At 40.7% G+C, this 15,347-nt stretch overlaps 1 protein-coding gene across 7 annotated transcripts in view; it reads left to right on the top strand.

Annotated features, from left to right (window-relative positions):
* The first annotated feature begins 1,096 nt into the window (after positions 1-1,096).
* Positions 1,097-15,347, top strand: part of wnt9a (wingless-type MMTV integration site family, member 9A) — an 83,924-nt gene continuing 69,673 nt past the window's right edge. Inside the window, exons 1-4 of one of the 7 annotated variants that reach the window (XM_043687932.1) lie at positions 1,205-1,294; positions 1,519-1,609; positions 4,621-4,706; positions 6,246-6,309. Coding sequence is in view for 1 of the 7 variants with exons in the window: in XM_043687930.1 (XP_043543865.1) it covers positions 1,209-1,294 (86 nt within the window). In the remaining 6 variants the exon portion in view is untranslated. Of the gene's footprint in view, positions 1,295-1,518; positions 1,610-1,729; positions 2,416-4,620; positions 4,707-6,245; positions 6,310-15,347 lie in introns of those variants that run through there. The other 6 variants (XM_043687933.1, XM_043687934.1, XM_043687936.1 and 3 more) reach the window with 6 other exon arrangements.

The following is a 15,347-nucleotide window of genomic DNA, read 5'->3' as shown; positions in this document are numbered from 1 at the left end:
TAAGCAGGAGAGTTGAAATCTTGTATTGGCTCTGCTACATTCCCAGGAAGAATTTGTCCTGCTACATCCCCTGTTGCTGGATGCAGAACTGGATGGCACTTGAACTAATAACCTGCTATTGCATTACCCAATTATCTCTTTCTTTGGACTTGCGATCCTTTGTAAAATAGAATGGATTTAATTCCTGCTTGTGGGGTTCCTTCATGGCATAGACCACACCCTGTTTCTTCACTCACTTGCTATTCGTGTATTTTGAGTCCGAATTTATTCTACATTCTTGTAAAGATCTTGGAATGTATGTAATGTTTTACGTTGGCCTATTTATTTTTTATTCTTCAGCAATATATTCAACCATGGCTCCTCTTTTTCAGTTTGAATGGGCTTTCCCAATTATCAGTACAGTATCTAAGATGAGCTAGGGCTAACCTGCCCTGACTGCCACTGAGTTTCTCTTTACAGTTCAGATCACACAATTCTTTTTGCACGTGTTTTATATTCGGGATATTTAGAGTATACTTATCTGAACTGCAGTCTCATTTTAGTTCTCTATCTCCTCCAGTCTAATTCAAGTTTGTTGGAAACTGTCTTATCCCAGTTTTCTCCTCTTTCTGTGTAATCCCAGCTCTCCCTCTCTGATGCACAAACACTGCCTAAATCTCGATTACTTTTGAGTCCAGCCGTGTAGTTCCAGCTGCTTCTCTTTTACCTCTATCCAGATGTCTCCAACCCTCTGTTTAATGCTCCAACTTCGCCTAATTTTAACACCGTTTAGCTGAAATATCCTGCGCCTGATTCCAGTTTTCTTTTCTCCCCCACTTCCAAACCTCTGTCTTTATCTGCCTACTTTGCTCATCTCTCCCTGTGCCCAAGTGAATCTCTCTCCCTCTAATTTCCGCCCCTTTTTCGATACCGCCCTGATTACAGCCCACTGCATCTCCCCACTTTCTGTAGTCCCGGTTGCAGCTGTCAATGCCGCCCGCACTCTGTCTGTCTCTCTCTCTCGCTCTCGTACTGCTTGCAGCTCCACCCTGGCCGTGGTCCGCTTGTTGTGGTGCTGGCTGGCTGGCTGAGGAGGGGAGGCGGACCGGTCAAGCGCGCCTGCGCCTGTCTCTCAGGCTCACTATAAGAAGACGCCGCGATCGTGAAATTCACCAGAAACTAACCTCAATACGAAACGAGATGGTCAGCTTCCGTGCCGGTACAGCAAAATGCTGGATGGACACTGCTCTCTGGGATGGGAACTCTTCGCTGTTGTAGTCTTTCTGACCATCGGCAACACCACTGCCTACTTCGGGTACGTCCTGACAACTTTCAAAATTTTATTATCAAGCTCTAACTTTTTCTTGTGATTTCCACACGCCCCAAAACACAACTTTTTCTCAAACTTTTTTCTTAGATCTCTGCAAAGTTTCGCTTTTTTTCAACAAAAAAGCGTTCTCTAAGAAATAGATCTGCTTCAAAAGTTTCCAGAAATTTTAATGTTTCTAGTCTTTTTTTTTCTTGGTTTTCTTGTCACAGTTGCAAATCTACCTAAGTGTTGAAATTAGCTGGGTGCGCCTCAACTCTGAGAGTCTGTACTGGAGTCGATCAACGCAGCTCCCAGCTGCAGGTTGTATTTGTGGAATTCTAATTTTTAAATACTTCACCTTTTTTTAAAAAAAAATCCTGAATGTGGTTTGATCTCTCTTGGGCAGATCGCTTACACACTTTAAACTTGATTCACTTTTTTCCTTTGGAGAAAAATTGTGTCGCGATCCAGTCTGATCGTTTCTGTATGTTATACTGTGTGCTTTTCTCTCATGTCATGTCTCATGTATTAATACAAGGATTAATAAGTGCGGTGTTGATCGACAATACAGTGAGTATGGGGAGGAGGTGTATGCTGTCACTTATTGCTCCGGCTTCTCTCTCCTTTTCCTGTGTATAATAATCAGCTACTACTTTAACACTTACTGACTACTTTATCTGGCCCCCGCCTACTCAAAGCGTTAAACATGAGAACAGTAAGTCAAGAGCTGGGAGGGCAGAATATTATATTATAGATACTAAATCGCGGTTTATATCAAACTCTGGGTTAGAATCCGAGTCTGGAACTCTTTTTACAGCTTCGAGTTATGTAGACAGCCTCTCCTTTCCCTGCCCTGAAACCTTCCTCTTCTCTTAGTGAGACCGCCAGATTCACTTGTATTTTTGAGACTGCTTTACAGTTACCAGCTATAATAACACAAGCCAGCACATGTTGTTTTACAAAAAAAAACCTAAGGCATTTAAAAAAACGATTGGGGATCTAATCCCAGGGAATCCTTCAAAATCCACCGGTCTCCTGTGTTGCAGGGTGTGAGGTGAGGCTGGGACGAGTGGATTGTAACGTTAAGAGCAAACAAAAATGTCCACCCAATTTTCTCTCTATTTCAGGTAGGAAATAATCAAGGTAGTCATACTAAAATATTAGCTTTTTACTTGGAAAAGAAATTCTCTTCCACCTCTTCCTTTAGAAAAGGTGAAATGGATAAAGTTGGAAATTGACCTTATGACCCAGAAGATTCGGTGACGTTTCAATTTTACACTTGCAATAATTGATCAGATGTTTCTGTATTTCTCACCCCCCCCCCCCCCGCAAGAGAACCTCCCGTCTCTTAATCCGAATTTAATCCGAGCGCCCTGCCCTGGACGCAAAAGGGTTTTATAATTAGGCAACGTCTCTAAATTGTCGTGAAATATAAGGCAAAAGCAAACAGGATAATTTAATGTTGAATGGTTGAAGATGCAAAATCAAAGGTGCTTATCGATAAAACTGTACTCTGGCCGAAGTTACAGTCCGCTATTTACAATATTCAAGGAGCACCTGTTTTAGAGGGACAGTGTTGTTTTGCAGACCTCTCTCTGCCTCTCAAAACCGAGCCGCCGTTTTGCAGAGAAAGGTTATTGGATCGCTCGTTCTGCTGGCCTCCTGACAGCAACATCGCAGTAAAACCTGGTGGATCTCGCGGACCCACAGTTTTTGTGTTTTTAGATTAAATGGTAGTTTGGAGACATTCCCTAACTGCAATGTCTTGGTTTCTCGCTCTCCGTTCGCCTGCTCAAAGGAAGTTTGTTGATATTCCACTCTTGTTTTAGTACAGGTGGGAATCTCGAATGTGTTAACACCTTCGTAAAGTTGAACCAGTTTGTCATTCTTTTACCAATTTCCCAAGTAGATTAAAACTGAGATCAGTCATGGCCTGACATCAACTACTGTCATTCAACACCCTTTTTTTAAAAAAAGTCAATGTCACCAACTGTTATATTCGGGCTGAACTTCTTAAATAAAACTACAAACTGTTTGGAAACCGGCAGCCTTAACTTTTCGATCTGTTGTATAAACGGACTTGACCAAATATTCATCCTATCGTTTGTTTTGCCGAACCTTTTGTTCAATTGGTAAAGTGTTCACCTTTTTGAATATTCAAAGTTTGTTCCCTTTAATGATTTGAGTTTTCATTGAGAATCAACACAATGGGTAGTGGGTGATGCTGTTCCCTCTTCTCCTAGAATACACCATGGATCATGGGTCATCGTTTTGATTGAGGAGTGGTGTTGGTGAAAGTTTCTCTCTCTCTCTGTGCCCCACCATCCCACAGCTGTTTGGTCCACTAGCAAGCTAAATGTGAAACTTCAGCTCTTAGGGCGGAATTAAGTTCTTGTCCTATCCAGCGGACTCCACCCTTAAACTGTTCTTTTTTCTCTCTCCTACCAGGAGATATAATGCCATACTGTGCCAGGAGCTCCTTATGAGTCTGCTGCACAGTGGCAAAGACCTCTCCCCTCTCCATAATACAAACTACAGAAATGTATCTCTCTGGTTTTCCAAGTTCTCATTCTTGGGCCACAACTCCTCAGCTTCTGCTTATGCTGACTTCCATAGACAGACATGGATATTAAGGATAGTCTTTTCTGAATGTCATTCCTGAGCTTTAGAACTGAACACAGTATTAGTTACTGTTGGGAATGAATGTCTCATTTTAAAAAGCTGTTGCATTTCATAACTTCAAAATGTCCCTAAGCACTTGACAACAGTCAATATTGTTTTTGAAACTTGCTTGCTGTTGTAAGATAGGAAACGTGGCAGCCAACTTAAGCAAACAGGATCCCACAAACAGAAATATGGTAATGACCAAGTTCTTTGTGGTGTTGGTTGAAGAATGAATATTACACTGGGGAAAACTGCTGTTTCATCTTCCATTTGTGTCATGGGACTTTCCTTTCATCCACTTGAGTGCATTACACTCATCCTAAGTGGAAAGGCTGTGAATTCAGACCCTATAGGCAGAAGTTCAGACGTATCAGCATTGTACTGTCAGAAGTGCTGGATTCACGATGAAGTTTCCTGCACACTCTGATCCCACAGCATTTTAACACCAGAGAAAATCTTGCATTCTGTTTACTATTTATCCATCAATTAACATCAAAAACAGATTAGTCAGATTATTACCTGTCTGTGGTTCATGGGAACTTGCTGTTCATAAAGTGGCTGCCATGTTTTCAATATGAAGTAACTGCACTTCAAAACACTTTGGATGTAAACATACTGGGATTCTATGCATTTGGCTATACCAATGAAACTTTTTTCTTTCACCTAAGGATGTTATGACCACCATCCTAGATGAGATCAGCCAGCTCAGCAAAGATTAGTGACCCTTTCTAGTCTCTGCACATATTAAAACAAGGTACTGGGCTTCTATTTGCAGGGCTGACTTAATCACTTTCCCCTTGTTGTTTAAGTTCATTGCATATTATTTAGAAATTTATGTAATTCCAGTTCTAAATGAGATTGTACCAGTGGTGATGCAGTGCTTCAAATGCCACTTATTCAGATGTCTTATTCAAATACCACCTTTGTGATGCTTGGCAATGGGCCTATTCAACTACAGGGATGGTAGGGGAGGGTATTCTTTGGCCTTGTTCTACATTTCAACACATTCCAACTAACTGGGTCAGAAGAACAGTTCTAGTTTTGTCTGTAAACCCCTGAGTCTCCTTTTTACCTTTATCTCAAAAGAAATCTCTCCAGAATTGGACTATTAGTTTAAGCCTTACTTAAGACTAATGTGACTGTTAGGGTCTCTCTTTCTTTCACTTGGCCAAGCCCAACTATTAAGGAAGCCCCAAATCAGCAAATGGCTTTTTGGTTAGGGAAACTGTAGGGATGTTATGTGATTGTGGGTACCCTTGGCAGTGAATGGTTTTATGCCGATAAAAGCACCCCTGCTCACATTTTTAAACAAACTTTTATCACCAATGTTGGAGGTACCCATTGCTAAGATGCAAAGTAACATGAATCGAGAAGCATGCTCATACAGACTTGGCAAGGTGCTCTGCCAGTAATAGATACTTTGAATGTTGTTATATGTACCAATGTGAGTGTAACACTAAGACTCCCTCTGATATCTCAGTGCTTAGGGTGGTGGCTTTGATTTGCAGCTGCAAATCAAAATGATGCTGTCTAAAGGTTTGGGTCAACACTCCCTTTCTGCAACAAAATTCTGAAAGAATTTCCAACAGAATATCCAAAGGCTGGCTTCAGTTTCCACTGAGATTCTCAGAAGATGTGTAATCTATCTTAGGCTCTGTCTTCATTACGATCTTAACACCATCATTCCCCCATCCAACCCCATCTTCCCCACTTTCAATATGGGGGAAGTGTTTGTGGAATCATTAGGATGGGTTCCACAGAAATGTGGGAAGGCAATGTGTAACATTTCAGAGCAGCAGAGCATAAGCTGAAGGCTGATATTAATGTCAATCTCTCTCTGACCTGTGCTTTCTCAACCTAACAGCCAGTGACTGGAGTGTGGGCATCTGTTTCATGCTTGCTGTTGTTGCTATGTTTGGTTTTCTTAAAAAATTTCAGTGAGGAAGAAAGACCATAATCTCCCCTAACAACTGACAAGGTCAGATTGAATAAATTGCATTCACCAAAGGCTTTGACATGATGTGATGTGTTGACCACTGACCTCCAGGAATGAACTGTGGAGTTGATGGATTCTGCTTGGAACATGCTATGCCCAACACAATGTGGGGAGTAACTATGGATTATTGTTGCCCAGGATCCCACATCTGTCTATCCATTGCCAGAAAATTAGAAACTTTGAAGCAAGGGCTCCCTCACTGGCTGATATTTTTAGAAATATATATCACTACTTTAACACTTATCAAATTGTCAGGGACACCAACATGCAATTGTCTTGTGTCTTTATTGTATTAAGATGCTTCACGAGAGTGTATTCCGATCCCACCCAACAGAAGGAATATTGGACAGTTAATCTAAAGGTAGGTTTCATACTCTTCTTGGAAGACACAAGTTAGGAACCTTAAGGGAGGAAAATCCAGGAATTGATGACTAAAGATACAGCTGCTAGTGGTGGGATGAAGGAAGTGGGGCATGCATAATATTTAGAGGAATACAGAATTGTCTATTCTGGTTGCAGGAGGAGTTTAGGTAGAGGGAGTCAAAGTGGGGATTTGATCCATAGACCAGCTTTAAATTGAAATTGGGATCTTTCTGAAGTAGATAAAGATTTTAACGAAGAAATATAAACGGTCTCAATGTTTGTTTTTTAAAACTTTCCTGCTTCTTTGATCTGAAAATTTAGGTAGAATAGCATCTCCCTGGCTATTCCAGTGAATGGTGCATTTTGGTCTAGTTTGAAGGACCTCTTGCAAACTTAGGGGAGACAGTGGATAATTGAGGTAGTAATCCAGGGGCCCAAGCTAATGTTGTGGTAGCACCAATTTAAATCTCTCCAAAGCAGTTGGTAGAATTGAAAGTCAGATAATGAAGTATAGAAATTAAAGCTAATATCAGTAATAGTGCCATGAAGCATCAACAACTGTTGTAAGTACCCATCTTGTTCTCTTATCTTTAGGGAAGGAAATTTACTGTCCTTACTGGTCTTATCTACATCTAACAGTAGACCCACAGAAATATTGTTGTCTTTGACTCTTGAGCTGCCTTCCATTCAATTAGGGATGGGCAATAAATATAGCCTTGTCTGTGATACCCACATTACATGAAGGAATCAAGAAAAATTAGATTATCCTTTTCTTCTTCTTCTATTGGTGGAGACCTGACATTCATTCACTGGCTTCGTGAGTGCTTCCCCTCTGGTACAATGTCTCCCACACTTTCCCTGGCACCATGTCAAACTGTGCTTTGTCACTATGAATGCTGTCTTTGATCAATAGAAAATGGTGTTGTAACAAGTGGCCCTTTGGATTAGCAACTGTCACAAGGAAGAATCTTTTGAGATGAGCTTTTTTTGGGGTCCCCATTTTTATTCATATCACTGAATAACTATGAAAAATTGTTTGGCCAGTTTATCTTGTGGCCAAAGTCCCCGTACCCTGTTCTGGCTGTGCCATGAATCATGCCCCAAGTCTTCCTTAATCTTTTGGACCTTGAACTCTAGGTTCACTTGACACTGCTCCAATCAGAAAACAAGTTGAGAAATGTTCTATTCTGACCCCATCCAATTTCATATCCACTTTGCTATCCATAAGGACTTGCAAAAATGTGATGTTTCTCCCACATCTAGATGAGGCCTATTGAACTTTCCTTTGAGGCTTATTTGGTACTATCTTCTTGCTTTGGGTTTGAAATGATTTTAAGGCCTAATCCAAGAAATGATCACACTATCTAGGCCACCTCTTCTGGGCATTACTAAGGGGTGCTGCACTATTGGAGATGGCTTAGCTCCAGTGAAACATTAATCTGAGGTCTTGTCTGCCTATGGATAGATGTTACGCACAAGCCAGGAATTCTGTATCAGAGGCCATCATGCCTATTACAACCAATGCCAAAAGAATAACTAGCTTTCAACTCCTGGTTGGTAATGGGATCTTATTGTATGCAATACAGCTAACTATATCTTCTGCAAAAATAAAATTGCTGTATGTGATGTGTGGGGGTAGCAAGGCACAATCACTTACACCTAAACCTTCCCTGGTTTCACCCTGATTTCAACTCCCAGGCTGAGCAACCTACAATCATTAGTATCACCCACCACAAATCCAGAATAAGCACTCTGTTGTATGGTGTTTTTGGATTTCAACTTCAGCAGGAATCATCAGCTTCAGAAGGGAGGAAACAGTTGTCAGAAGGTAGGTAGAGGGATTAGAAATGGTATATTTAGCACCTAGTGACTGCTAAGTGTCTGTTCTAGTGGAAAGTGGGTCAGATGGGTGTGGAGTTTTAAAATCTCTATTTGGGTAGAAATCTGCACTGAGCAGTGCTGGGCTCGGCAATCACCTGTTAGCGTGCAGTTGGCTTGACCCTGTGCTCTACTGGGAACCTGAGCCAATGAGTTTCTGGCTGAGAGCCTGGCCTGCCTGGGATGCAGTTAGTTCGATCAGCACAAAGCAGATTATTCCAATGTGTTTCTGACTTGACTCTCAGACCCAAGCCTTGCTGGTTTTGGCTGGTAGCTTCAGTTACTGCAAATTGGATGCATGTGGAAGATGATTGGGGTGGGGGAGAGACAATGTCTTCAGTTTTGTTTTTTGCTCTTTAATTTAAAAGACCATTTTTTTTCTTGGCAGACTCCCACATGTTTAATGGATAAACAAACTATTCAGTTGTTTTTTTTAAAAATGGTGTTTCTAAATTTTTGTTTTATTTAACCTAATTTAACCTAATTCTTTTCTAATCAACCTGTTCAGAGATGGGACTTGAACCTGAGCCTCTGTGGTCTAGGGGTAGGGCTGCTATCACTGCACCACAACAGCCTCTACATTGCATTTCTTTAGCACCATTTCAACTCATGGCTATTTCTAACACCTCAATTAGTTGGTTGCATCTCAATGTAATTATCTTGTCAGAGTAAAACATGTTTAGCAAACTGCATAAAGTACATGTTTTCCTTCACACCTCAGGGAATGATTTGTTAGTTACATTGTATTGACTAAAATATTGATTATGATTTTTTGTATTTCTTTGGGAGATGTTTTTACAATGTGGTCGCTGTGTTTAAGAAATCCTGTTGTCACATGTTCCTTATCTGGCTAATTTCAGCTCAAATTCTGGGTTGAGCTTGAATCTCAGACCACCTATTTTAAAAGGGGAAAAGCTCCCCTTTTACCACATTTCATCCTTCGTTCAGGTTGTCCTGAAGGGCTTTCAGGCAATGCTATACTTTAGAAATTAACTGTCCTCCTGTAGGAAATGCAACAACCAACTTGTACATAGTCATTTATCGCATTGCTATTTTCTTCGAAGAAAAGTGAATGTCCGTTAGAATGTGCCCACTCCTTATAATATTTTATTTGAATTTTATTATAGGTTCTTTTATGTACAGCCGAGAGGATCAATGGGGCACTGTCATCTCTGACAGTACAGCACACCTTTTGAAATGGAGTGCCAGTTTAGATGTTCTATTCTCCAAAGTGGAACTGGCACCTGTAACTTCACTTTGAAGCAAGAGTTTTACCACTTGGCCCTGGCTGTGAAGTTTGGGGTGGGGGGGTTGGGGAGAATCCACATTTCTGCTTATCAATGATTCCTGCTGGAACATTTGCAATTCCCTAAAGATGATGGAACTCTGTCAAGAGATTTTTTTCTTATTTTTCTTGCTTTTGTCCTCATTTTAATCTTTTTCCCCAAAAAACTGCACTACTAATAGTGCAGTACTCCTTCTGAATGGAATTAGACAAGGCGTATGTGCTTATGACTGACTTGCATGCATTTTGCTATGGGCAAGTGAGGGAATTGAAGTCTGTCAAATCTCAACACCATTAAATACCCTACAAGTATACTGGTCTAGTCTGTGAAATAATTTTTTGGGTTACATTAATGGTTGGAAATATTATTAAATAATGGGATGAATGGTTGAGTTACTGATTCAGCAGTGCATTGAGGCACAACATAAGGAATGCAAGCTAACCATGTTGGTTATAATGTTATCCCATCACTAATAGATATTCTCCACAACCCACAATGCTTGTGTGGAGTCACACTTATTTTTCCACTTTACCCACCCACACTTAGCATCAACATGACCTGACCAGTGTTGGACACACAGTAAACATGTTCCTGTAATGTATCTTAGCTGTTTCAACACTACAGTCAATCTTCTGTACCAACCCATCTCATTGCCTAGTCACAAGATTTAGCAGCTATTATTTCTGTCATAATGGTGGGTCTTGAAGGTTGTACCCTCCGTATCTAGAAAAATTGTTCTATTTTAAGCTGTTAAGACACACAATCATCTGTCTAGAGTCTGCTGTCATGTGTTTTTAGCCGTTCTCTTCAATGTGAATTTCTTTATTAAGAGGAAGTTGAAGGTCAGAGTGCAGACTTGGGCATGAAAAATGAAAACCACTTTAGAGCAGGTTTGTTAAAAGCTCTAGTTTCCAAAATCTGTTCTAAAAGGAATCAGGCCATCTTCAGCAATAGCTTAAAATGAGCATTGGCAAATGAGTTGACCTTCATTTTTCATTTAGTGTTTCACAAAAACAAGACCTAATTTTAATCCCACCCTTTGTATTTCCCCAAGAGACATTAGTAAACCTATGTATTGTTTGTCCAGTCATAGAACTACTAAACATCTGTACCATATTTACCATATCAGAGTAAAATTAATATGCATATAGCTGTAAATCTCAACCAACGTATACCCTTCAATCTGTTTTTCTCATCTTTTTAAAATTATGTAATGCAATGGATATCCCTCTTCCTTTGAAAACTTCACAGGGGTTGAGCTGGAGACAGTGATTAACCCAGAATGCATTGCAGACTGGCCACAGGCAGAATTTGCCAATTCTACTGACCTCAGTTAACAATGTTGGCATCTGTCTCTGTTCAGCCCACTAGCCTGTACTGGAAGCATAGCCAGTGGTGCCAAACCTCAATGTTTACACATAAGGGTAGGCTCACCAAGAAGTGCAAGGCTGGTAAGCAATCACCACCCCCATCCCAGCATGAAGAGCTAAAATCTAGAATTTACCCTGAGGTCACTTCCTCTTCTCTCCTAATCACATGAGTTGTTTCAATCTTCCAGTAAGATGGGTAGTGGCTCAATTTCTTTTTCCCCACATTCTTCCCTTTCTCCGCATTGATTAAAATTGCCCTAAAGTTGCCTTCCCAGCAAGGACCTCTCTCATGAGAATGCCAGTGTACACTATTTAATCATCTGATGCAATAAACATGAAGCTCTGTGGACCACACTGACCACAATTACAAAATATAACAGGGAAGATGGTCTAGTGGTATTATTGCTGGACTGCTAATTCAGAGACCCAGGTAATGTTCCGGGTTTGAATCCTGCCATGGCAGATTGGTGGAATTTGAATTCAAGTTTAAAACAAAATTCTGAAATGGAGTCTAATGATGACTATGAATCCTTTGTCTGTTTCTTTTTCAAGAAAAACCATCTGGTTTGTTCATGTATTTTGGGGAAGGAAACTGCTGTCCTTGCCTGGTCTGGCCTACATCTAACTCCAAAGTTAGCTGCCCCCTAACATTCAGGGATAGCCAATAAACTCTGGCCTAGTCAGCAATGCCCTCATCTCATTGAATAAAAACAAAACTAAGTAATTAGAGTAGACAAACCCAGAATTACCTCAGTGAGCCAGGATAGTAGATCAAGAAAAAGCAGTTTTTAAATTTGAGTATGTGAAGAGGGCACATTTATTGTTTACCTCTAGCTGGTCTTTAAAGATGTTCTTTACTACTATGAGTAGTAAAGCAATGAGTTTTCACAAATTTACGGGACAATAAAGAACCTTAATGACTGTAGCCATATTTAGTCCAAAGGGTGTAAGAGCTTTAGTTAGCTTTCCTGAAGGACATTAAGAAACTACTTGGGTTTTTCCTACAATATGGCAATTTTCCTGGTTTAGTTTCTTTATCTCCTGGTGCTAGCCCATGAATTTCTAGAATTATTGATAGCTGTGGTAGGATTTGAGCTCATAGTTCAATCCATGGTCATACTTATAAATATAGTAGTAAGTTGCTTTAGTCAACAGCAGTAGATGTTTAAAATTTGTCCAACAGGATCATGGCAGCAAAGTAACAATGATATAGTAGTGAAAGTGTCAGTGTGCCAGATGCTTCAAAAGGTGAATATAGACTTCCCCAACACTGGGTTATATTTTGTATTACAGGAGTTTGGCTCACCAAAAATACATGTGTTGTGTGGGGAGCTGCAGGAAGGCTTTAGGCTAAATCTAATTAGTTTGACTCCTGTATCTAGTTGCCCATGAAGCAATCACATCACATTCTTTCATTTGCAGCCTGCCCAGAGCAAGATAGCAGTCTCTTGAATTATCATACATTATGTTCAATAGGTTGTAGTTCTCTACAGTTCATGTTTTACATGTGCTAGTCTGTAAGACTTGTCATCTGAGTGTTTTATGTAACAATCAACATCTTAAAGACAACAGCAGTTATCTGGATTCTACCAGGATAGCTGGTGAATATCCATTAGTCTGACTCCAACTTTCAACCTGTCTGACTTGAGTTTGGAATTGTATTCCAGCTAACTTTCAGTCTTTTATGTAAATCTGCAAGGCTCTCCTCCATACAAGAGAGCATCTTTTGAGGATGGAGTTATTAGGAGTAGGCATGGTTGGATTTTGGGGAAAACATACATGTTAACAATCTTTGTCAAGTGATAGGAATGTAGGACATGTTTCCTGCTTTTCATCAATGTCATTGATCTTCTCTGGTAGAGGTCATCTCTAAAAACTTCATTTTCCCAATTGCGCTGTTTGAAGCTGAAGCTTAGTCCTCATTGTTCTCTATTGTAGCTACAATTTGCATCTTGTATCATCTCCATGTACAATTCTCAGCTTTCATTTCAGATTCTTATTTGGCTTTGCATAATAAATTAGTCACTTAAATATCTTGGTGTCACAGCTGCCTTGACGTAGCTGCTATATAAATCAGTAGTATTATCCATGAGGGAATTGCAAGATAACCTTCTATGCTGGGGATGGCTATATTCACTACCACTTATTGGTTTGAATTTTAACATTTAATTTTTGGCTAAGTCCAAGTTCCATCATAGTTTATGGAGGGATTTCAGCCCTGAGGCCTGGTGAGTTTTCTCGCTATACCTTAACAGCTCAGCTCATGAACCATTTACCCAGTCCCATGGCATCCCTTGTGTTCAATTGCAGCTGCCTCTTTCTAGGTACTATGCCTAAAGCAACTCACCGTTCAGCAGATATCCTGGAATTCACCATAATCCCTGGCACCAGTCTTTTTTTTAAAAAAAAAAATTACCTAGTCAAGCACTGTCTGGAACTTCCCTGTATGGTTGTTGACATTTTTCCCCAGATAGAGCAGGGGAAATCACCACAGTTAATGGGCAGGGATCTAGAGATCCTGCTGGCTGTGGTGATGCAGAGGTGGCTCACTACTACCTCCAGGACCAGCAGTGGAGGCCATGACACCACATGCCAGCCTAGTCAGATTGTAACTGACTAGGCTGGCACAGTAAGATACCTCGGGGGAAATTGGCATCCCACTTTACATGCAACTGCCCCTTCCTATTTGCAGTCATTCCCCATGGAGCATATCCTGGCACTTGGTGTACATGATGAGCCAATGGCAAGTTAGAGTCATTTGATGCACCCATGTCAGTGGGTATCATATCAAACATATTTGTTGGTATGAGTTACATGTGGGTAAGGTATGACATCATTCTCTAAAAGGCATTTGTGAACCAGATGGATTTTTACACCAATTTTCAATTGTCTCATGATCCCAATCACAGATTAACCTTTGTTCCAGATTTATTCACCAAATTCAGATTTCACATCTATGACATGCCCTTTGCCTTAACCCTTCCTGAAGAAGGGCATGTGCCCGAAACGTCGAATCTTCTGTTCCCTAGATGCTGCCTGACCTGCTGTGCTGTTCCAGCAATAAAGTTTCAGCTTTGATCTCCAGCGTCTGCAGACCTCACTTTCTCCTTAACCCAGTGCCAAGCTTCAACTTGTGGCCATTAGTATTGGCAGGACACTTGAGTGTGAAGTATAGAGTTTGCAACAGAGCTCAATTCTGTCTCCAAACATTCTCTTGTCAAGGAAGATAGTGGTTAATGATTAAGAAGTGAAAACTTGAACTTCTGACCAATGCAGAGTGGCTGAGCAGAAGCTGATAGCAAAGTTTGGTTCCGTTGAATGGCCTCAACTGGAACCTTGGGTTCATGTCACACTACAGGTGACCCCACTGCATGATACACACACCTAAATACACTCTCATGCGCTCAGACTGTCATACACAAGCTGTCTCTCATATGCACATACACCCCCACACTCTCTCTGACACACACCCTCTGTGACATACCCCATCACACTCAAACACACACTTAACCAAGCTTACACACTCTATCATGTGCACTGACACCTACATACATACACTCAGATGCACATTCAATCTGTTGCTCCCATATGTGCACCCAAGCTTATGGGGTGAATTTGTTTTTGTAGAATTACATTTTTATTTTGCTCAGACTGCATGAATTCATGTAAAACTGTACAGCAGGTTTGTCATACTGACATAGCATTGGGACACAGACAGGCTTCACACCTATTTAAAAAGCTGAGCATCTTGAATATAATGTGAGTTCTGGTATTTACATATCCAAGAACAAAAACTAGCATATCCCATTATAAAAGATTGGTTACTGTATGACATCTCCATGACACTGGACTCCATTTGGCTATAAATTCTGTGAGCATTATCATAACCTCCACATCCACCTGATGGAAGAGCAGTGCTCCAAAAACTAGTGCTTCCAAATAAATTGGACTACATAAGTGGTGTTTGATTTTTAACTTTGACTACCCCATTCCAAAACTGGCTCCTCTAGTCAAACTTGCTTTCATTATTGTAGACCAAGAGCAAATGGCAATAACTGCAGTCAATTGTGAACTCAGGCAAGACTCTTGAATGGTTCAAAGTCACTCCAGGCAATGAAATATGTATTAGCTATAATGAGGCCTCTCGTCTCCTTTTGACACCACCTTTCTGGCAAGAAAAGGGAAAACATTTGTATTTTATATAGTACTTTTCATGATTACTGGACATCTCAAAGGGCTTTACAATCAACAAATTACTCTTTTGGTAAAAAGAATGACTGCAGATGCTGGAAACCAGTTTCTGGATTAGTGGTGCTGGAAGAGCACAGCAGTTCAGGCAGCATCCGAGGAGCAGCAAAATCAACGTATCGGGCAAAAGCCCTTCATCAGGAATAAAGGCAGAGAGCCTGAAGGATGGAGAGATAAGCTAAAGGAGGGTGGGGGTGGGGAGAAAGTAGCATGGAGTACAATAGGTGAGTGGGGGAGGGGATGAAGGTGATAGG

The sequence above is a fragment of the Chiloscyllium plagiosum genome, chromosome 4, assembly GCF_004010195.1.
Source record: "Chiloscyllium plagiosum isolate BGI_BamShark_2017 chromosome 4, ASM401019v2, whole genome shotgun sequence".
NCBI lineage: Eukaryota > Metazoa > Chordata > Chondrichthyes > Orectolobiformes > Hemiscylliidae > Chiloscyllium > Chiloscyllium plagiosum.
Note: the sequence above shows the minus strand (reverse complement) of the source record. Positions and strands in the feature narration are given on the sequence as shown.